The 23081-nt window shown below is 40.9% G+C and overlaps 1 protein-coding gene across 3 annotated transcripts in view; it reads right to left on the bottom strand.

Moving 5' to 3' along the window:
* Nucleotides 1–18153: 18153 nt before the first annotated feature.
* The window catches only part of USH1C (USH1 protein network component harmonin), a 60327-nt gene continuing 55399 nt past the window's right edge, over nt 18154–23081 (bottom strand). For all 3 annotated transcript variants that reach the window (XM_074230176.1, XM_074230174.1, XM_074230175.1), the window contains 3 exons: nt 22908–23017; nt 21455–21510; nt 18154–18904 (listed from right to left, as the gene is read on the bottom strand). In XM_074230176.1, coding sequence (XP_074086277.1) covers nt 18892–18904; nt 21455–21510; nt 22908–23017 — 179 coding nt within the window. In that variant the 3' untranslated portion in view covers nt 18154–18891. The remainder of the gene's footprint in view (nt 18905–21454; nt 21511–22907; nt 23018–23081) is intronic.

Genomic DNA, 23081 nt, shown 5'->3' with positions numbered 1-23081 from the left:
CGCCCGCCGGCCCCGCCCAGTCGCGGGGGCCCGGCTACCTGAGCTGCCCCCTCGGCCCTCCCCACCTCCCCCTGCCCCCAGCCCCAGCCCCAGCCCCAGCCCCAGCCCAGCTGGATCCTGCAAGGAAGTGGCCCCGGAGCGTGTGTGTGTGTGTGTGTGTGTGTGTGTGTGTGTGTGTGTGTGTGTGTGTGTGTATGTCTGTGTGTGATGGTGTGTATCCTATTTATTGTGTGTGTGTGTGTGTGTGTGTGTGTGTGTGTCTGTTCTATTTGGAGTGTGTCTGTGTACGCGCGCGCGGCTTAGGGAAGGAGGGGATTTACTCGCCTTTGGGTGCGCGCTCAAGTATGGACGGATGAATAAGGTAAGGAGGTATGTGCTAGTGTCAGCCAGTGCATATGAGCGTGTGGACGTGTGCAAGGGAGTATTTCGCGCGTGCGCTTCTGGCTGAATGGAGCATGAACCCTATATATATATATATATACACATATATTTAGATCTCTCCCTCTCTGTCTCTGTCTCTCTGTCCCTCTGTCCCTCTGTCCCTCTGTCTCTCTGTCTCTCTGTGTCTCTGTGTTTCTGTCTCTCTGTCTCTCTGTCTGTTTCTCTCTCTCTCTCTCTCTCTCTCTCTCTCTCTCTCTCTATATATATATATATATATATATATATGTGTGTGTGTGTGTGTGTGTGTGTGTGTGTGCCTGTAGGGGTCCTGGGGGAGCCCTTTGCTTGTGGGGGCGGGGGGACTATGCTTTGGGATCTCAGGGTTGGGCTGAACTCGGGGCTGCTAAAAAAGTACGTTTCGGAGGTGGGGTACCTGGGGAAGGTAGGACCAGGGACAGTCAGTGTCGGAGCCGCTGGCACTCCTGCTCACAAACTGGCTGCCTTTTCCCAAAAGTCGAACCGAGAGGGCCTTCCCCCCCCCCAAGTCCACAGAGTAGGGGAATGGGGGCAACCCACATCCAAAACCTGTACCTAGATGATTCTGACCTCAGAAAGAAGTCCTGAGAGCTACCATCACCCAATGTGGAGAAGAGAATCTCTGGTTACGTCATTCTTGGGCCCCCATATCTTTAGGGGCTCCCCGAGGCAAACTCAGTAGTCTTTAGAGCCCTTAAAATGTGACATCAGTGATCTGTTGGATCCCGTCTAATGTTCTGCCCCTCCGCTCAACTCTCCTCTCCGGACAGACTGGACGGCTCTGTCCCCAATGAATCCAGTTCCTGCCGAGTTGAAGCCAAATCGAGTCTTCTTTCTCTACCTATTGAGTTCTTCTGGGTCCTTTAAAAGGGCCCAACGCCAATCCCTTCTTCTCAGTGACCAATCACTGATCCCTCTCCCAGAACTGCCTTCTCTCTCAGAACTTCGCTAACTCTAGGTAGGGAACTTAGCCTGGAACAATGCATAGAAAGTTATTGTGTTTGGTTTTTTTTTTTTGTTCCACAGGCTACATGAAGACTTTCTATCTTCTTCATCGAGAGCAGTACTCTGCAACCAACTCAAAGCACCCAAATCATCTATTAAGCACCTGCTGTATACACCAGAAGCATCCTGGCTGCCAGGGATGCAAAGATAGGGAAACATGAAAACTGTTCCCCAGGAGCTTGCATTAGATGTATACAGGAGATGCTTCAACTACCTTTTATTATGAATACATCCCTTAGTTTGATAGTACCATCATAGAGATCATAGAGAGATAGCATGACAAATTAGATCCTGCACAAACGCTGTGATTTGGGGAAATCCTCCAGACAAAAAAAATTGCCTAATGAATGTTGATGTCAGATGAGCTCCCTAGAGGAAAAAAAAATCCCAGTAATAGCCACACCAACGGTCTTTTCCCTGTGTCTAATGACTTCTGTTCCCTGAAGCATTTTCACAACTGTTTTCCCATACTGTACCTCAGGACACCCTTCTAGGGTAGGCAAGCCAACAATTCTGCAAGCTATATTTCTCACAGTTGGATCTGAAAGACTTTGAGGAGGGGGAGAAAGTCGTTCAGCACCTGTTCAAGGATGAGAGGGGATATGCATAGCTCCTCCCTTCCAACTCACAGACTGAAACTGGAGAGAAGAATTTCTTTAGTGAGGGTGCCTCAAGTTTGAGCTCTGTAATGAGGCAGCAGTGGATTATGGAAAGGAGGCCGTTTCTACCTGGGAGGCTTGTAGATCGTAATGTTTTGTCCTTCATTTTCTAGGAAGATCACGACATCAGGGAAGTGATGCCATGACAAGTAGGTGAATTGTATTCCAGTGAGGGAGATTCTGTGCTAGGTCATCAGCCTCACTTTCTCCTCCAGAGCCATCTGGGGTCCAGTGACCAGATATTTTCTGGGTTTTTTTTGGCAAGGCAATGGGGTTAAGTGACTCTCCCAAGGTCACACAGCTAGGTAAGTATGTGTCTGTTGAGCTCAGGTCCTTCTAACTCCACTGCACCACTGAGTTGCCCCCCCACACACACACAGTGACCAGACCAGACATGAATCAGAAGGACTGGAGATGGATGGCCTTGGATGCCAGGCAATCAGGGTTAAGTGACTCCCCAAGGTCACACAGCTAGTAAGAGTCAAGTGTCTGAGGTCAGATTCAAACTCCTGTCCTCCCAGGCCAGAGTTTTATCTACTGGGCCATCTAGCTGCCCCTGTTCATAGATGAATGTGGGCAGGAAATGCTAACTCATTTTAATGCTGAATAATGAGGGGGGAAATGCTCTTCTCTCCCAATTATATACCCAAAGTCAAACATACAAAAGAATTTTGGGATTATGTGTTTTTGTACTATTTGTACCACCCTTATCTCCCCTATATAACATGGATAATGTAAAGTTGACTCTAGGAAGAAGTCCTTTCACTTTCAGAAAATCTTTAAACCTTTGAGGGTTATTGTTGGGACAGAGGTATTTCCTTGGTAAGATTGATTCCTCTATCTTTGAGCAGGGCTTCACTGGAAAATGGAGGGGTGATGGTTAGATATGTGATTCAGACACAAGGGATAAAATCGAATCCAAAACACAGATAAGGATTTTAACACATTTATTTAGTAACACGTTATATGTTTTGTCATATGAGTCTCAGAGCAACCCTATGAGATTGATGGCACAATAATAAAACCCATCTTCCTTCCCTACTCCCCAAATGGAAGTCTCCATTTTACACATAAGGAAACTGAGTCTCCTAAAGATTAAGAAGCTTGTCCATGGTCATATAGCTAGAAAATGTCAAAGAGGGAATTTGAATCTAGACTACTTGATAACAGACCCAACAATCTAACCACTATGCAACCTGTCTCCTTGAGGCAGTTACAAAGGTAACAAAAATTTCTATTTATATAACATTAAAGGGTTTTATATACCTTATCTCATTTGTAGGAAAGCATGACATAGTGGAAAGAACTCTGGTTTAGGAGTCAGTGAGGACTTGGATTCAAGTCCAACATGTGGTACCTTTGGGTATACTGTCAAACTTTGGGCTTCACTTCCTTCCAACTGTAAAAATATAGGGGTTGAATTATCTGATCTCTGAGTTATCTTGCAGCTGTACATCATACAGCTCCATGAAGGAGGTAGACCAGAAATGATTGTTCACATCTCTCAGAAAAGGAGATCAGAACTCAGAGAAGTAACTTTCCCAAGATTTCAGGGTTAAGCAGTGGAGGCAAACTGGAAACTGGATCTTTTAAACAACTTTGAAATATTTCAGATCTGTGATTGATATTATTGCCAAACATTGCAAAAGCTTCATGATGAAACATGCTCACTACTATGGGACAGAGAAGTGATGGATTCAAGAAGCAGAATGAGAAGCAATTTTGGACACGGTCAGTGTGGGAATCTGCTTTGCTTGGCTATGCATATTTATTTTAAGGATTTTGGTTTGCTTTTATATATGGGAGATGGGTAGATAGGAGGGGAAAATGCTTGTTAATTGAAAAATAAAACATTAAAAAACCCAAGTCTTTGATTCCAAATCCAGAATCTTATGGTCACATGGCTGCCTTCCATGGATGAGAGAGGTCTCTTGTTGTTCTAGCCAGAATTGATTTCCCAGACACTTATTAATGGCATCAGTCATTTTGCCACTCAATGCTAACCTTTCCTGATCTTACTCTAACCTTACCTCTCCTAAATGCAAGTACTCTTCCCTCTTAAATGATTCTGCCTCTTCCAGAGGAGAGTTATATGTTTATTGTCCCCTCACCCTCCCCTCTAGATCCATAACATAGTTTTCACAATTAATAATAATAATAATAATAATAATAATAATAATAATAATAATGCGTTCCTTTATTTTTGAAGAAGACCACAACATCAGGGAGATGATGCCTTGGCAAGCACATGAATTGGATCTGAGTGAGGGTGAGCTGTGCTAAGGTACCAGCCTCACTTTCTCCTCCAGAGTCATCTGGGTCCAGTGGCCTGCTGAATGAATGATAGATGTATAGAGGGAGTGTTGTTAGTGGCCATTTGAAAACAACCTGTCCATTTCCCGTGATTTGTTAAGTGCCAATCAGCCCTACCCAAGAGTGGGTAAGATAAAGGCTTTTCAATCAACTGAATGGAAATAGTTAGAAAAAAGGCTATTAGTGATGCAGAGGATGTTATCTGCTTTTTTTTTTTTGTGATAATCACCTGGAAATACCAAGCTGAGAGCTGTTGTTAAATTATGCTTGTAAGGTCTTTAGGCAGTAAACAATGAAAAGTAAGTGTGAAAACTGCAATCACAGGAAAGTCTTTGTCTTGGTTTCATAATTATCCTTATGAATTGAGAACCAATATGGCTTTACGGAGAGAAAGAGAGACTATAAAGATTAGGTTCGGGCGGCTAGGTGGCGTAGTGGATAAAGCACCGGCCCTGGAGTCAGGAGTACCTGGGTTCAAATCCGGTCTCAGACACTTAATAATTACCTAGCTGTGTGGCCTTGGGCAAGCCACTTAACCCGTTTGCCTTGCAAAAAAAAACCACCTAAAAATAAAAGATCAGGTTCAAGTCAATTCATATTGAACATAAATACAACAGTACAACTATCTTTAGTAATTATTTTCACTTCTAAATTTCAAAGAATAAAGCATCATAAATTTATCTTTTTTCAGTGTCTAATGATATTTCCCAAATCTATCTTCCTTCTCCACTCCCTTAATGGAATCGCTCTATTATAACAAATTTGTATAATCAGGTAAAACAAATCAACACAGTGGTCATACTGAGAAAGCATGCCTAGTTCCCCTCATCAATTCTTTGACCTCTCTGCCCAGGAGCAGAAGGTATGTTTCCTCTTCAATAAAGAGTGATTTCTGATCAGGTTGGAGAAGTAGTTTGGAATCAAGGGTTGGCTGGAGCCAGCTTCAATAGTTTGCAAAAGTCAATTGGCAAATTTTCAGTGTGAGCATTTATAGTTGGGAAATCAGCAAACAAATCTGATTTATTGTTTTTATTGATTACATTCACTTAAGAAAGTAATGAAGAAAATGAGACAATATCAATAAGGCAGATTAAAATTAAACTTTTGTCTTGTGTTTATCTCCCTTCCCAATCCCAAGGATCAATTTTTTGAACAGTTATTAGCATATTCCTGATTGGAATCCAATTTATAGCTTCCACCATCACGATGCAGTTTCATTGAAGGCTTTGAAACAGGGTCATGATATAATCATTTCTCTACCTTAGGAAGATTGGGTTGGCATGTAGCAAAGGAAGAACTAGAGGATTTTTCTAGAGAAACTGGAATCTTTTTGCATATTTCCCCTTAAGGTGGCTAATTAAAGAGACTGATAGGGCCTTAAGGATTCAAGGCTTTGAGACTACCAGGAAACAAAGAACCTTGTGGGAATGTGGCTTGTAACCAGTATAGATTTATGAAAACCTTCTAATTGTTTGAATAATTTTGCAACTGGCTAAGAAAAACAAATCAATAATAGAGATTGGATAAGTTGGATAAATAGGGGGTATTACCTTGATATCATTCTTGGTAACACAGGAGGAAAGGACCTTAGATGAATCTCTTGGATTCAGTTCCCTATGAAGACGATTCTTAGATCTATTTATTCAGCCAAAGACCTCCAGTCTTGCATTTCCAATTGCCTATTTGGAATTCTCCAGTTGGATATCTCATTGCATTGTAAATTTGACACATCCAAAACAAGATTCCTCACCAAATCCTTCTCTCTTCCTTTTTTCTATTACCTCTGAAAGCATCCTCCCAATTGTCTGCTCCCAGTCAAAGATGTCATCTTGGACTCTTCTCTACCCCCCCCCCCCCCCATATCCCATCACTTGGCAAGTCTTCTTGTCTCTATCTTTGTTTTAAAAAAAAAACACCATTACCCTGGTTCAGGTCCTAAATATCTTATATTTTGTGTCTTCTGATTGACCTTTCAGTCTCAAGTTTCTCCTCACTCCAATCTATCTTCCACTCAGGTGCTGTATTGATCTTCCTAAAGTCCAATCCAATAGCATTTATTATCTAATAAACACACAAAGAAAGTCAACCAGGCTTCACCTGGTTCTTCTGTTTTCACTTTCCCCAAGTTTTAGGGCTGTAATATCACAGTCTAGTTGGCCAGACAATCATCATCCCAGAAGCTTGGGGTGTTACTACTTTAGAATAACAGTTGCTGTCTTTCTATTCCACAGCTTAACTGCTCTGCTTCCCTAATTGTGGTTTAAAAAATTCTTTAACTTTGAACCCTGTTAGGGAGAGTTGTCATCCCAGCTAAACTTATTTTGGTTAGTGCTGAGAGAGGAGTGAATCTCCTAATGGCTGAAAGAGACTCTGGAGGTGGAGTTAGAAGAGGACAATTTTCCAACTGAGCACCAGAAAATTGCTTTAGAAGAGGAAGACAGAAGGGAACTGTGAAAACAACAATGGGATCTGAAATATGAAAGTAATTTTCCTTTTGGTAGTGGAAAGCAGTCATGTAGTAGAAGGCATACTGACTCTGTTGCTGAAGGTTCTGCATTCAAATTTTGTTTCTGATACCTCTGTGCCCATGAGCAAATAATTTCATTTCTTTGGGTCTTGGTTTCTTTAGTCATAAAATGAAAAGATGGGATTAGATGATCTCTGAGGTCCTTTCCAGCTCTGGAGCTCTAATTCTAATAGCCTAGTTCTGTGTCACTGTGAATACTTAGGGATTAATATTTGTTCTTCATTTTTGAAGATCATGACATCAGGGAAGTGATACCATGACAAGCATGTGAATTGCATTTGAGTGAGGGAAGGCTGTGCTAAGACACAAGCCCCACTTTCTCCTCAAGAGTCTTCTGGTTCCAGTGGTCTTATGAATCAGGATGACTGGAGATGACCCTGGAGGTGAGGCAATCTGGGTTAAATGACTTGCCCAAGGTCAAACAGCTGGTAAGTGGCAAGTGTCTGAGGCTGGATTTAAATTCTTAGGGATTAAATTTTGTGGCAATGAAGATTCTTCAAATTAGTTTTGTCTTTTGATTTTTTTCTTTTTCCCCTCAATTCAATACAATTTCAAACATATTATGTGTAAGCTACTATTTTGCTAACAAAATTTCCTTTCCATATTTAGTGACTGGATTGCTTATGAATATGAAATTGGTACCAGTTCACTGAGATGCCCCAAGGATTCCAGATTCGGTTTTGAAACAAGAGGATTAGAGTAATTCCCTCTTTGCCCTTTGCCTGCTATTTCCTCTTGATTAGGGAATACTTGTTACTGGGGTATATGTGTGACACAAAGTGTACCTCAATACTTTAATGAATCTATGATCTCTTGTGGGTGCTTTCTCTAATGATAAATTTATACTGATATATAATCCTTGTGTTCTACAGAGTCACAGGGGTTATATATTGGTTTTATGCTCTGTAGGTGTGATATTCACTTGCCCATTTCATCTCTGGTAGAGGAAGTTCACCATCAGCATCATATTCATGAACCAGGGTGCTGTCAGACACAGGACTCCTTTTCTTTGCCAATAAAATCAAATGGGATGGATAATAAGAGGAAGAGTAGAGAGAACTGAATTGAGATACTCATAAATGAATTGAGATACTGATCAGATCAAAATGAGCTTGGATTGGTCTACCATAGGTTAGGTACAAATTGAAATATTCATAATTTTTGTTTCCCCTGCATCTTGACTTCTTTTCTAGACTCTCTTTTCTAGTGGTTTTAAGAAAACATTTCCAAGTACACAGTTGTATATAATTAAAATCCACTTTTAGATAGAAGAAATGTACATTAAAATTTTAAATAGGCAAGTGAATTGGGTTTCCAGTGATATATAAAGCAAGTATGCAAATGAAAGAGAAACTATTTTTAACACCAACTCTGGAGAGAATTCTTGTACTTTTGTAAGAATATGCACTCTATTTAAAAAAAAAATCTCACTTGGAATCTCCAAAAAAGAATGATGCTGTTTCCTTTGTCAAGGAATAAAATTATTATCTGCATATCTTTAATGACAGTGGTGGCATCTAATTTTCTCTGGATAAGTAGTAAAATATTGACCTAAAGACTGGCACAAGAAGTAATTTCCTTTCCCTCAAGGAGAGTTCTTTCTATTATTTGAAGAAACTGACTTGCATAAATTCGACTGTTGTTTAGGGGATCAACATTCTGGAAGGACAAGTGGGTTAGAACTTTTGAATACTTCATCATTGTTAATCTTTCAATGGAGTTATCGAATGCCTCCACCTGGTCTAAAGTCTGCCTCCAATGGACTCTGAAAAGGCAACAGCTGTGTGCTCCAGCTGGAAAGGGCTTACAGCTGCTTATGGCTAAATTGATAGAGTAGTGGGATCTTTTTCTGTCTGGTAGTTGGAGATTTGTTGGGCAACTGGCTTCTGCATCGTTTGCATGGAGTGTTCTGAGGGTAGAATCTGAGTATACAGAAAAATGGAACACAGATTGGTTGGAAGAACAGTTTTAGGGTTTGCATAAATATATTGACACACAGAATTGTTAGTAGCTGCATCCTTGGGTGTTGGGGAAGAGGTAAAAGACCTTGAACAGCAGAGTCAGAGTGAAAGGAGAGAGAAAATATAGTACATGGAAGTGGAGAAATACGAATGGAGGGAGTTGCGATCAGCAATGGCAAAGGTGGAAAAATATGGAAGTAACTTTTGTGATGGACTTAACATAAAGAATGCGATCCACCCATGACAGAGTTGTTGGTGTTGGAACAAAGACTGAAGCACATTTTTATTATTATTATTTGGGGGAGGGGTGCAGGGCAAATGGGGCAGGGTGGCCTGCCTGGAGCTGCATAGCAGGGTGATCCTTGGGTGTCTGAGGCTGGATGTGGACCCGGGTGCTCCTGGCTCAAGGGCCAATGCTCTGTCTGCCACCCATCCACCCCTACTATTATTACTATTTTATTTTATTTTGGGTCTTTTTTTTTCTTTCTTTTTTTGGGGGGGGTTTTTGCAGGGCAGTGGGGTTGGGGTGGCTTGCATGTCACATGGCTGGGTGATTGTTGGGTGTATGTGGCCAGATGTGGGCTCCTGGTTCCAGGGCTGGGGCTCCATCCATTGCACCACCTGGCCATACCTACAATTATTACTATTATTTTTTTATTTTAATTTTTTTCTCTCCCCTTTACTTTATCATTATTTGTACAAAAAGAGAATAAATAAATATTAAAAAATATTTAAAAAATAAAATTAAATAAATAAAAGACCTTGAACAGTTGAGCATTAGGATCAACCACTTAAGACTTTTTTTGAAGATGCGTATAATATAAGGGAACACTAAGGCATAGAGGAAAAGCTACCCAGGATGATGGCTAGATGACTGCAGTCAACTTTTGCAGTGAATATTGGTTCCTCTCTGACACACTTCCTTTCTCAACAAAGGGCAAGAAGCAATACAGTATGCTGGGGCAGATTTAACTCCCCAGAGGGAAATCCTAATTCTTATGGTTATTATAAGTCTAATCTCACCGTGGCTTTTATAAATCTAACCCCATTTATGACTTTTATAAATCTAATTCCTCTGTGCTGGTGATGTTGGTACCTTCCTTAAGGTTATTGATAGTAGCTACTACCATCTTGTTCCCACAGTTCTCACTAGGATAAGATGGTGTTGATTCACTGGTGTTGATTCTACAATCAATGTCTTCTACCATAATAATTTGAGTTCTCTTTTAAAATTACTGCCTACTTAATTTGTTTAGTCAATTATGGGCATTTGGATATAGGACTTTGAGTGGTATTTAATGAGTAGAATTATACAACCTCAGAGTCATAAAAGCTAGAGTGTGAGAGCTGGAAGCACCCTTCAATAATAATTTCAATGAATTAACCAGTATTTGTTAAGTACCTACTTTGCACCCAATATTATAGTAGATACTGGGGTTGCAAAGACAAAATGAAACAGTCCCTGCCCTCGAGGAATTTAAATTATATTGGGGGAGATCAGTACATATATATTATACAAATAATATATATATATATACACACACATACATATTTCATATATCTGTCCACACATGGTCTAAATCTATATGTTATATACAAAATAGATATAAAGTATATTTACTCAGCAATTACCATGGGTATGTACTGTGCTAGATGAGTCAGATACATGTACAAAGAAGGAAACGGTCTTTAACCATATTGAGCTTGCATTCAAATGGGGGAGACATGGCATATATAAGTATGTACAAAATAAATATAAAGTAAATAAATAGAAGCATGTTCAAGAAAATGAGATACAGAGAAAGAGATAGAGAGAGAAACAGAGTAGAGAAAGAGACACAGTGTAAGAGAGAGACAGAGACAGAGAGAGAGAGAGAGAGAGAGAGAGAGAGAGAGAGAGAGAGAGAGAGAAATACACAGAGATATACAGAGATACAGATAAAGGAGGAACCACTAGCAGTTGAGGGTGGGTGGAGGGTCAGAGACAATTTAGAACATTTACTCCAATTCTATCATCTTCCACAAGTAGGAACTGAGGCCCAGAGAGGCTTTCCTGGTGACACATATGACAGAAGGGAACACCAATCTAGGGAGGTTTACTGCAAAGATTGTTCATTGTTCCAAAATATAAGCTAAAGAAAGGAGGAATTGTTCCTGCAGACATGGAATCCACCTTCACTGTTTGGCAGTGGTGCTGAGCTCATGTCCTGTGATCTTCCCACATACTGCATTCACCCAGTAAACCTTAAACACTAACAAGTACTTGAATGTGTTTTTGTACCCATGTGCAACCCATGCACATCCACACACACACACACACACACACACACACACACACACACACCCCTACACACCCCTTGACTGTTGCTAGGGCAAGTGTTGGTTGGCTAGTTCAAGTCCTTCCATCTTGAAGAAGACCAGAATGACATCATTATGTTAGAGACAAGTTACAGTGTGTCCGACTGGGCTGATCAGACCAAAATGAGCTTGGATTGGTCTACTGTAGGTCAGGTACAAATATCTATGTGAACACCTGGGGTGGGCTCTCTAAACTTGTGCATCTCATGTTTCTTTTGAGCTGCTTCCATTCTACTTTGCTTATAAAGTACAGCACCCTCTCTGATGAAGGCATACCATTCTGAGTGGTGTATATAACATGCCCAAATGCTGGGCCAAGTGTATAACTACATCAGGAGAATTGTTGCCAAGAAGTATGGCGGCATTTTGTTTTGAAGTTTTCTGCTTTGTAGGAGTGGCCATTATAACAATGATCATACGACATACTAAATCACCTTTGCCCTACATTTTATATTTTTTAAGTATTTTTGATTTACTTTTGTCATGACTACTCTGTAAATGAAGAAGCACAAAGACTATTATCTCTATATGACAGCTGAGGAAACTGACTCCAGTTTCAAACTTCAGAATTTGGGGGATAGACTTTCTAAGCAGAGATAATAATTTCCTGTGGTAGTCTGTTCCTTGGAGAGAGAAGAAGTTACATCACGTAACTCCTGAAAAACATCCTTCTTGAAGAACATGAGCCAGTGAGTTATTCAGATAGTGCCAATCCACTGGGAAGATTATTGAATCAAAAGCTTCCAAATGTGTTTGTTTTCTGGGGAGAATCCAAACCACAGGCTGACACTATGAGGCTGGAAGAAACTGTGTAGAAACCTGTAGGAAAGGTAGGAATCTTCCAGAATGTAACAAAGTTGTCTTGAAAGATCCCCAAGTTCAGTTCCCTTTGATGGGGAGATAATAGACTGCTTTCTGTATTTTTGTACTTGTATGGGTTTTGTTCTAGGTGTTTTTTCCATTATCTGCATTTTCTGTGAAATAAAAGCTATCTTTATATGTTATTATCTTGAATACTTCTCCAGGTATGGTATTTCCTGCACTTGGGACATGAACCTAATGGAAGCAATATTCAGGAAGTTTCCTAGAGTTTTTCTAGGTGGAATCAATGAACCAAAGAAAGGAAATCATCCATAGGGAGTCAGGCCCCAGGAATAAACCAATTTCATGTTAACCCAAAGGCCTAAGGTAATGAGGGTCTTCTGAAACCACTACTGTTTCTCAGGTCTAGTTTTGCTCATGACTTCCACTTTCCTTCTGTTCCACCAAAAAGAAAATGGTATTTTCCCACACACCCTAACCAATTGGGAGTGTGCTAATTTAGTGCTCATGAATTAGGCTTATTGATCCATTCTATAATCCCAATCTCCCTTTTGGTCCACCAGGAAGCATCCTGAATACTAGCAGGATCGGCTCATATTACAATCACTCAGTGAACTACATATCTCCCATTCTTCTGTTCAAAGGGGATTAGAGATAGAGTTGTCACTCACAATTACAGTTTATTCTATCACATCAAAAATAGAATATAACACTCCTTACCAAGAGGACAAAGATGAATCCTTCCAGCAGAGAATGTGATAGCTATTTTCAAGTATCTGAAGAAGTGTCATTTATAAGAGGTTGAACTTAATCTGTATGGTTCCAGAGAGCAGAATTAGGGCCAAAGGGTGAAAATTCCAGGAAGGCAGATTTTAGCTCAATATTAAAAAAACGAACATTATTCTTCTCTTCTTGGAGATTGTTGACTTGTTGTCCTTTCCATTTGAACTATTCTAAACATAGCACAGTATTCTGGGTTTGGAATCAGGGTCCCAGCTCTGACATTTAATATCTTCATGACCTTCAGCAAGTCACTTTATGGCCTCATTTCCCTCAAATATGAAATGAGATGGTTGGACTCAATTACAACTAAGCTCTAAATCTATGATCCCAAGTAGCATGGTTCTTAAGAAAAGTCTTCAAGTAGTGCCTGAATGACTACTATTGGTAAATTGTAGAATGGATTCTAATTCAGGAACTGCATACTATGAGCACTCACTCTGAGCACTGTATAACTGTGGAATAAACTGGCTTATAGTTTCAAGAGCTTCTCATCAACAGGACTATTTAAGAAGAGGCTGGATGACTAGCTGCCATGGAAGCTGAAGAAACAATTCTAGGGTTCATACATTTAAAACTGGAAGCTGCCTTAGAATTCAAGTCTAACCCTCCCATTTTAGAGTTGAGGAAAATGAAGATCAAAGAGGTTAAGTGACTTGCAAGGGGGTCACATAGTAAGTTGCCAGAGGCAGGATTTGAACCCAGGTCCAGACTCAAACTCTGTTGCTCTGTGTTCTCTCAATTGGTAATTTCCAATTTATTCTGTATATGCCTTTTTCTGTGAGCTCCTTGAAAACTGTGACAGCTGTCTTTCTTTGAATCTCCAGAGCTTGACACAGTATATGGAAACACAGTAGGCATTTGATGAATGCTTACTGATTGAGTGATTATATCATGTAACCTCTGGGGCTCCTAAATTGGATAGGAGATTTTACTACTTCTTTCTACTGTGAGAGACTGATTTTTATAATGGTCAAATATGTAACTAGTCCAGGAGCTCCATAAAAGCAAAGATGGTCCTCCTTCTATTTTGTAACTGGTGTCTAGCAGAGTCTTTTTTACATAACAAATATTTCCCAAAGGTTTTTTTGAATTCTGTCATCCCGGCCAATTGAATCATCCAAAATGCTGTATGGTGCAATGCAAAGCATGCTGAGTTTGGAGTTGGAGACCCAGCTCTGCCAATGAATACCTTTGTGACCCTCTCACTTAACACTATGGTCCCTTGAAAATTGATTATTGAGGTTTCCAGAGAAGGATGATAGCAGACAACAGAAGTAAACAAAACAGTCTCCCAAGTTATACTCAGGACCTTTGTATCTTGGAGGACTCTTTGACAGCTAGCTTATATTTGTAAATAGGCCAATTCAGAAGGGAACATAGATCTGGCATTCTACTTTTGTGCTAATTTTGTGGTTAGGCAGCATAGTGTAATGATGGATGCTGACCCAGGAACCAGCAAGATCTGAGTGCAAGCTCCATGGCAGCATAGTGTAATGATGGATGCTGACCCAGGAACCAGCAAGATCTGAGTGCAAGCTCCATCCCTGTCCCAACATAATTTGCAAGTCATGCCATCACTCATTTGATATCCCAGTCTTCTTTGATTACAAAGGAAAACATCATCAATTTCCAATACCAGTGAAATTATTGGTCTACTTCCTATCCCCATCTGCCACATATTTGTATATATTATTACTAATTTTGAAAAAATGTAAATAGTTTACATTTTAGGATTTTATTTGGAGACTACTTTGAATGTAAGTTGATTATTTATTGGTCTTTATTGCAAATGTAAAACAATAATATTTTAAAGTGTATTTCTTACTTTCAAGGGAGCCTTGTTTTGTGCCACAGAGCCCCAAAATAGGGAAGGAGAAAAAAGAAGAGTCATTTAGTGTTTTATTAGGGGGAACATTTTCCTGTTTATTTTTTCCCAAGTCTGGAATCTGGGCAGACGTCCTCTGTCATATACAACAAGTTATTTATTTTACAGCATCTGTTTGACTGCATTTGCTGCATTGGACAGCGCTTTGCACTGGGAGTTTCAGGAGAACTGGGCTCTTTTCCCATTTTTGTCATTAAGTTAATATGTGAACTTGGACAAGTCACACCCCTCTCTCAACTGTGGCTCCTTCCGTTTTAAAATGGGAGGACTGAATTGGTATGGTGGGAAGAAGGTTCTAGCCTTGACCTAAGAATCTTGCTTCTCCTTCTTAACTCCTATAGTGGGCATCCTACCAGACTGGCTCCTCTTCTTAGAACCCACTGAGGATGCTTGCTTTTAGTTCCCATAGGGATTTCACCTCTCACTAGCAAATTTTCCTGATCTCTGAACGACATCAAGACTCCAAGCCATCCACCCTTCCTCATATTCATTCATGGTTCCCTGAATTGCAAAATTTCCAAATGTAATCCTTAATTACTAGCTTACCTTTTTGCATTGTCTGGGGATCTTGGTCTTGGCACTCTTGGCACCTTTCCCCTTCTCTGCCCTATGAAAGACTACAAGAGTACATTTTCTATGTACTTTTCCCTCACTATATATTTATTTGACAGCTGGTCTTCCAGAATATGTCATAATGACCTATTTTTAAATGCTGAATTAATTAAATTCAATCCAAAAAACATTAAGCAGCTATTACAACACAATTCAAACTTTTTGAATGGGAATGGGCTGCCTCAACAGATGCTCTTTGGAGGTCTTCATGCAGAAATTGAATGAACACATGTTAGGCATGTTATAATGAGTCTTCCTTTGGTGTATGGGTTGTCTTAGATAGCCTCTAGGGCCTCTCCAGGTTCTCAAATTCTATGATTCTGTGAGAGGGTGCAAGACAATAGGCCAGGACAATTGCAAGGTCAAAGCCTTGTCTTAAGAAAGTTTTACATTCTACTGCTATGGAGAGATACAATATGTAAACAGAGAAGCATATGTACTATCTGATAATTTTAGGTGTGAAACAGCATTTATTAGGGAGAATCATGAAAGGTTTCCTGGAGAATGTGTACAGGTGAAGCTTGAAGGAAGCTAGAAAGTCTGAAAGGCAGAGGTGATGAGGAAGCATGTGCTGGGCATTCCACTGGTGAGTTAATGTAAAAGTAGGAGGCTGGGACCTGGAATGCCAAGTTTGGGGGACAGTAACTTGGCTGTAGTGTGTTTGCAAAGGCCTGATGTCAATAAGCCTCTAAGGTAGAATGAAGCCATAGTATGAAGGATTTTTTTTTAGAATTTTGCAAGGCAAATGGGGTTAAGTGGCTTGCCCAAGGCCACACAGCTAGGTAATTATTAAGTGTTTGAGACCGGATTTGAACCCAGGTACTCCTGACTCCAGGGCCGGTGTTTTATCCACTGCGCCACCTAGCTGCCCCATTATGAAGGATTTTAAAATGCCAGGTTAAACAGTATGAATTTTATTCTAGTGTCAATAGAGAGCCATTGAAGGTTACTGATGGAGGGAGGGTGGCATTAAACTAAGTAGTGATATCCTTAGAGCAGTGCTCTAAGATTATTTTGGCTTCTGTGTTGAGAATAAAGGGAAGAGACTAGAAGTGAGGAGACCAATTAAGAGACTGTTACAAGAAGTGATGGGGGCATTCACTAGAGTGGTGGCCATGAGAATGGAGAGAAGGGGTCATTTACAACATATATTGTTGAGGTTGAATTGTCATCACTATCACCAGAGCTGAAAACTTTCCTAAAGTGTTAGCTATTTTTCAGACAGGAAGGTCACTTTAGAGATAATCAGGAAGATGTTCACTAAATGAAGCTCTTTACCAGGTGAGTAACCAAGTTCAAATCCCATCTCTGGGATGGTGAAGTATGGGGATGCCCATATTTGTAGGCATCAATCAAGGTCCCTTTATTCTAGGCCACATCAACAGTTACACAGGGAGGATTCATATTCTTTGGAGGGAATTTAATTCTTTAGATCTTGAGGACTTTTCAGCATTTTCTATAGACAAATCAACATACCTGGGAATGAGCCTTGATTAGAATGGGATTTTATTTAGATTTTGAGGGAGCTCAGAGAGAAGAAAAGGGCTAGAAAGCAGAAAGGAAGTGCATTTATTAAATTGTGGTACAATGGACAGAGCACTGGCTTAGAGTGGAGCATTGGGGTGGGAGCAGGGTGGCAAAGGAGAGGGAGTAGAGGTCCTGTGTTCAACTCCAATCTTTGACATTATCTGTGTGACCTCGCGAAAGTCACTTTACCTCCGGAAGTTTGAGTTTCTTCATCAATAAGATGAGAGACTGTGCAATATTGTTCACAGAATTACTCTGAATAACTAAATTATTCTGAATTTCATAGATTTTTAAATCAACTACAAAGAACCTATGAAGGAAGATGTTATCTATCTCTAGAGAAGGAACTGATAAACAGAAGGAGGCATAGTATGGTTTCACATGTATAATGTGATATACACAAATGTAAAATACATATGGATATGTTTATATATAATATATTGTATATATGTATGTATATATATGTACATATATACATACATACATACATATATATATATATATATATATATATATATATACATACTTTTTTTGCTGGCCTTCTCTACTTCAGGATGGGCAGAGGGAGGGAGACAGTTCAGAACTTAAAATGTAATAATCACAACAAAAGGCTGTGTGGTTCTTTTTAGCTTGGAATCTGTGATTCAATAACTTGCCCTTACATGGGTCTGAAACACAGACACCACTGAAAGTCTCAATTTAAAAATCCTACCTTCTTCAAAACAGTCTTTTCTAGCCTTTGTTAACCTTAGTTACTTCCCTTGGAGATTACCTTCAATTTGTCCTGCAGGTATCTTACATGTACATAGTTATCCTCTCCATTATAAAAGGACTAGGCTTTTTCCTTCCTTTAGGCACCAGAGATTACTTAGTCCAGTATAAGGAACCTTGGAGGTGATCAATCAATGCTAGCTGATGAGTGAGATGAGCAGAACCAGAAAAACACTGTATGCCCTAACAGCAACATGGGAGTGATGTTCAACCTTGAAGGACTCGCTCATTCCATCAGGGCAACAATCGGGGACAATTTTGGGCTGTCTGCAAAGGAGAGTGCCATCTGTATCCAGATAAGGAGCTGTGGAGTTTGAACAAAGTTCAAGGACTATTCCCTTTAATTTATGAAAAAAACAAATATCTTATTGTCTGATCTTGTTACCTCTTAGACTTCTCTTCTCTTCTTTAAGGATATGATTTCTCTCTCATCACACCCAATTTGGATCAAGGTATAACATGGAAACGAATGTAAAGACTGACAGAGTGCTTTCTGTGGGGGGTGGGGTGGGGGTGGGGTGGGGGGAGGAAGCAAGATTGGGGGGAAATTGTAAAACTCAAATAATATCTTTAATAAAAATAAATTTAAAAAAATGCTAGCTGACTTAGCAATCAGATAATAGTTTATTGGCCATTTTTTTTATATTGGCCATTTTCAAGGAGGGTACTCTACCCCTAATCTCAAAGTAATTGCAACCTGAGGTAAACTATTTCAGAGAGCACTGGAAAGGGTCCTACAGAACTTGATGGTATTTTCCTCTAAATTCTTACTCTGGGAAAGGATGGAAGAGAGGTGAGCTTGTGGGAAGGCCTTGAAACCTATTTCCTAAGAGTTCTCTGTGGAGTATTGGGGGTTGTGGAGAAACCAAATTCACAAGTAAAGAGATGACGTGAAGAAGAGCAAAATGTTGTGCTGAGAAAGGACACCCCTCAGTCTCATCAAAGTCATTCCTCCCCTGCCCTCTCCTGGGTGTTGCCTCCCAGTTCTCCTGGGCTTCGACCTGGAGAGGAGGTGGGCAGGACCGAGCTGCTCAGTTCCAGTTTGGCTCAAGAAAGCATTAGTGTGAAATGAGAGATGAAAAGACAGTCTGCTGTTTGTGGAGCCTCCCAGAAAAGGATCCAATGATCTGTGGGGATCAAAATCAGAGTGGTAGGTAGGACATTCCTAAAAGTAGATGACCATTCATAGTTTCAGATGGAAGAATCAGAGATTGGACGTCAGTTAGGTATGGATTTGGTGTCTCCTGGACTTCAAAAAAATGTCCTGTAATACAAAGGAGGAGAGAAAGATGATGCCAGCCTCCAGGCAGAGTTTGACTCACAATCAACCAAAGCTCATGCATGTTTTTAGTGAAAGCCTCTCTCTCTCTCTCTCTCCTGCCTGTGGGCACACTAGCCAACTAGAGGCTCTGGCCTACAGGATGGCAAAGGATGAGGAGAGTTAACTTTTTTCTTATGAGATCAGGAAGGAGCAGAGGCAGAGGGATAGAAAGCAGGCCAAGAAACCCACCTAGGGAAACCAGAGATTGCAAAGTGACAGAAAACTTAAAGCCAGACACACTCCCCAGGACAGAGGGAGGCCCCCAGAGACCACCAGGGCATCAGAGCAAAAACAGTGGGAGTGTATAGTCTTAATATTTTGTGAAATGGTAACCATAAGCTAAACCAATGACAGAAAGTCAAATTTTCCAAGCAGACTCAGTCCAGGGTCAAATCATTGCTCATTCCAAGAATCTAGGCTTCAGGCTACACCAAACAGTGGTGACACACCCATCTGCTTGCTGGTTCTGCTCATGGGAACCCCCTGACATGGGGCGAGGGGAGGCACAAGTCACACTCTACAGAGCTGAGATAGGTCTTTTGAAACAGGAGCAGGACTGGAGGGAGAAGAAACAAGAAAACTTATTTTTTGTATGACCCAAGGTGGGAAACACTAGCTCTGGTTCTTTGGACAAGCCTTGAAAAACTCTTAAATTCGATTCAACTCTGACTGGCATTTTTGGGGTTGGAATGGATACAGGGTACCTGGAATAGAGGCTCCATTTAAGTAGGAATAATTCCCTTTGTTTTGGTTGCACTCCAAGAGCAAGGACAATTCATTTACCATGTGTTAGACATAATCAAGATTTGACAAGAAATATGCCTGTACATTTTTAATTGGGGAGAAATTAGAGGCAGCATTTTTCTCTGTAGTGCTAATGCTGCCTTTGTCCTGATTTGTGACACTGTTCATGCCTAAGGTGGAATGGAATAGTGAACACCAGAATTCCAGGCTGTGATTCCAGTTCTGACTGGGGCTACATAGGACAACATGGCAGAGAGAAGCATGAGGTTGGCCATGAGTTGGAAGATGAGGTCAGGATAGAACTCTCTGCGACCTAACACACAGCAAAGACATGTTGTTCTCCCAATCACCTTGGCCATGTCAGATATGAATCAGGGACCTCTCCTCAGCCAAACAGCTACCTCGGTAGCATGTTTGGGGGATGATGTCCGCCAGAGCATTTGGTGACTCAGGCAGCAGTCCAAAGAACACTCTGTCAACCTAAGCAAGATGGCAGGTCAGCAGCATACTGACTAGCCTTGGAAGGACTGTCTATTCACCATGAGGGAATGCTGCAGGGGGCTACAGCTGCAGGAGAAACCCATGTCTGTGCACGGGGGCGCTGCCTTCAAGGCTCTTTCTGAGTGGCTGGGGGCTGCTGTCTGCAGAGGAGGGAAGAGAAGAACTACATACGAAGAGCAGGAAAACACACAAAATGGTGACTCGTGTTATTTCCTTGGGGCTGGTTAATCTTTTTGCAGGCATAGCCCCTACCGTCCCCAACCCCCACCATGGTCATCTTCCCAGAATTTTAAGAGGTCAAAAAGGTCTGAGTGTGTTGGCCTCCCTAAGACCTTCTGGGGTCTCTAGTCATCAGAAACAGGGATTGTGGTTTTAGAATTCAGAGACTTCCAAAAATCCTTTGGTCTCATGATTTCATTAGTCTAGTGTTACAAAAAGGTCCCATAGCTATTAAATGTCTGAGCTAGCATTGGAGCCCAGACTCCAAATCCAGAGTTTTTTCTAAGATAAGAGGTTGTTTTTGTTAGAATGTCAGCTTTGAGATTAACAATGGATGTCTGATGTTGATATACAATGTGATTATGGTGAATCTATACTGCAGTGGTGTCTACTTGCAGGAGTAAGAGAGATAGGACATCAGATTTCCAAGAAGAAAATGTAATAAGGAGGAAAAGGAAGGGGAGGGAATGAGTAGAGGAACTGAGAGAGGAGAAGAGGGAAATCAGAAAAGGGAAGGGAGAGGGAAGGGAAGGAAGACAAAGGTGGAGAGAGAAAGGGAAAATCGGGAGGGTAGAATAGAAAAAAAGAGTGAGATAGGAAGGGGAGAGGAGATGGGGGGAGAAAGGAAAAAAGGAGAGTAGAGATAGAAGAAGAGAGGAAAGAAAGTTAGGAGGAGGAAAGGAAAGAAAGAAGACAAAAAATAAAGAGGAGGGGGAAGAGAGGTAAAGGGGTGGGCAAGCAAGAGGTAGGTGTGTCCTTGGGGGCTTGGGCCATGGCCACTCTGATCCTTGATTAAATATGGAGGTATTGCAGATGATCATTTGTAAAGATCAGGACAAATCTATACACTGCAAGACTTCATGGATATGATGGGACTTTAAGATGGTCCCCAAAGAACATGGTATCTGAGGAAGCCTGAAGAGAGGGAGGGAAGGAGAGGGTATACTTTTTTAAGCCACTTGTAGATTTATATGAAGATTGACTGGGTTGTGGGAAGTTGCCAAAGGCAAGACTGCAACAGGGACTTACAGCTCATCGTCGTACTCCTTGGGTGGGTTCACTGCAATGACCAGATCAATCCAATCCTGTAGGAAGAGATGGGCATTACTCTGAGCCCACAGTTATTATTGCCCTGATAATGTGGTTAAGACATTTCCCAGTGCCCATCCCATCTTCCCTCAAACGACAGCAGGAAATCTTCTATCTACCCTAAAATCATCCTTCATAATTCAAAATATCGTCTCATCCAAAATGATCAATTTTTAAAATCACCGAACTAATATATTTGGTGGGTACTTTTGAAGTTATCTGATTTAATCCTCTGATACTATAGATGTGGAAATTGAGGTGCAGAGATCTCAAATGGCTTGCTCAAGGTCATACAGATCATAAGCAGAGAATGGAATCTAACTTGAGCCTTTGACCTCATCCTCATCCTCTTTCTTCTAATCTATGCTGCCTCTGGCATATTCTGGGTAACACATTCTTCTCCATAACACCCCAGAATCTAGGAACTCAAAATCCACTGGTAATATATTCTGATCTCAGAATACTCCTGGGGAATAGAGGTAAGGCTCTGCCTCTGTTCCTATGAATGAATTATTGCCTTATTGTCACAAGGTTAGACTTGCTTGGGGAAAGAAAGTTTCTTCTTCTCTGTTTTCTCACTGGGAGGAGGAAGGAAATTTACTCTCTGGAGTGACTGATGGGTCTTGGGAAGCCTCTCCCTAAAGGGAGGTATTTTACTAATTTTGAGGGATGTTTGGGTCAGGGGATTACTCGTGTCTTCTGAGATATTAATGATACTGTGAAGCCTGAGACCTTAAGCACTGTCCTTTGTATTAGAGTGTACACACAATAAAAGACGTTGACCTCATTTCCATTATGAGTGGGTAGATAGTAGAGTAGGTCTCCATGGGTAAGCATTTATTAATGATGTTCCAGGTATTATACTAGACACTAGTGAGGAAAAACAAAAGCAAAGGCAAAAAACCCAATCCCTACCCTCAAGGAATTTGATAGTGGGATGACTCAGTGGCTAGAATTCTGGACTTGGATTGATTTAGGAAGAACTGAGTTCCAATCCCGCTTCAGACACACATTTTCTGTGTGACCTTGGGCAAGTGACTTAACTTCCATCAGTCTCAATCTTCTTATTTGTAAAACAAGAATGATAAAAGCTGCTTAGGAGATACCTCTCAGGAAAGATCAAATGGGCTAATGCAAAAGATACTTAGAAAACCTTAAAGCACTATAAAAGTATGAGTTATTATAATAATTATTATTATGACTTTTTTAGGTTTTTTTTTTTGCAAGGCAAATGGGGTTAAGTGGCTTGCCCAAGGCCACACAGCTAGGTAATTATTAAGTGTCTGAGACCGGATTTGAACCTAGGTACTCCTGACTCCAAGGCTGGTGCGTTATCTACTGAGCCACCTAGCCCTATTATGACGTTCTAATGTAAAGACAAGTCTATTCTTACCCCACCCTGGTTCCAGGCCTTCTGTAGGGTTGTCTGAGCCTCTGCCAAGGTGAAGTCCATCATGATCTTACCATTAATTGCCATGATCTCATCACCTTTCACAATGCCACCTGGAAGGGAAGATGGAGGGATAAGACATGAGTTTTAGCCAACAGGAGATATTCTCCCTCCCCC

This window comes from Macrotis lagotis, chromosome 3 (assembly GCF_037893015.1).
Source record: "Macrotis lagotis isolate mMagLag1 chromosome 3, bilby.v1.9.chrom.fasta, whole genome shotgun sequence".
In the NCBI taxonomy this organism is placed as follows: Eukaryota; Metazoa; Chordata; class Mammalia; order Peramelemorphia; family Peramelidae; genus Macrotis; species Macrotis lagotis.
Note: the sequence above shows the minus strand (reverse complement) of the source record. Positions and strands in the feature narration are given on the sequence as shown.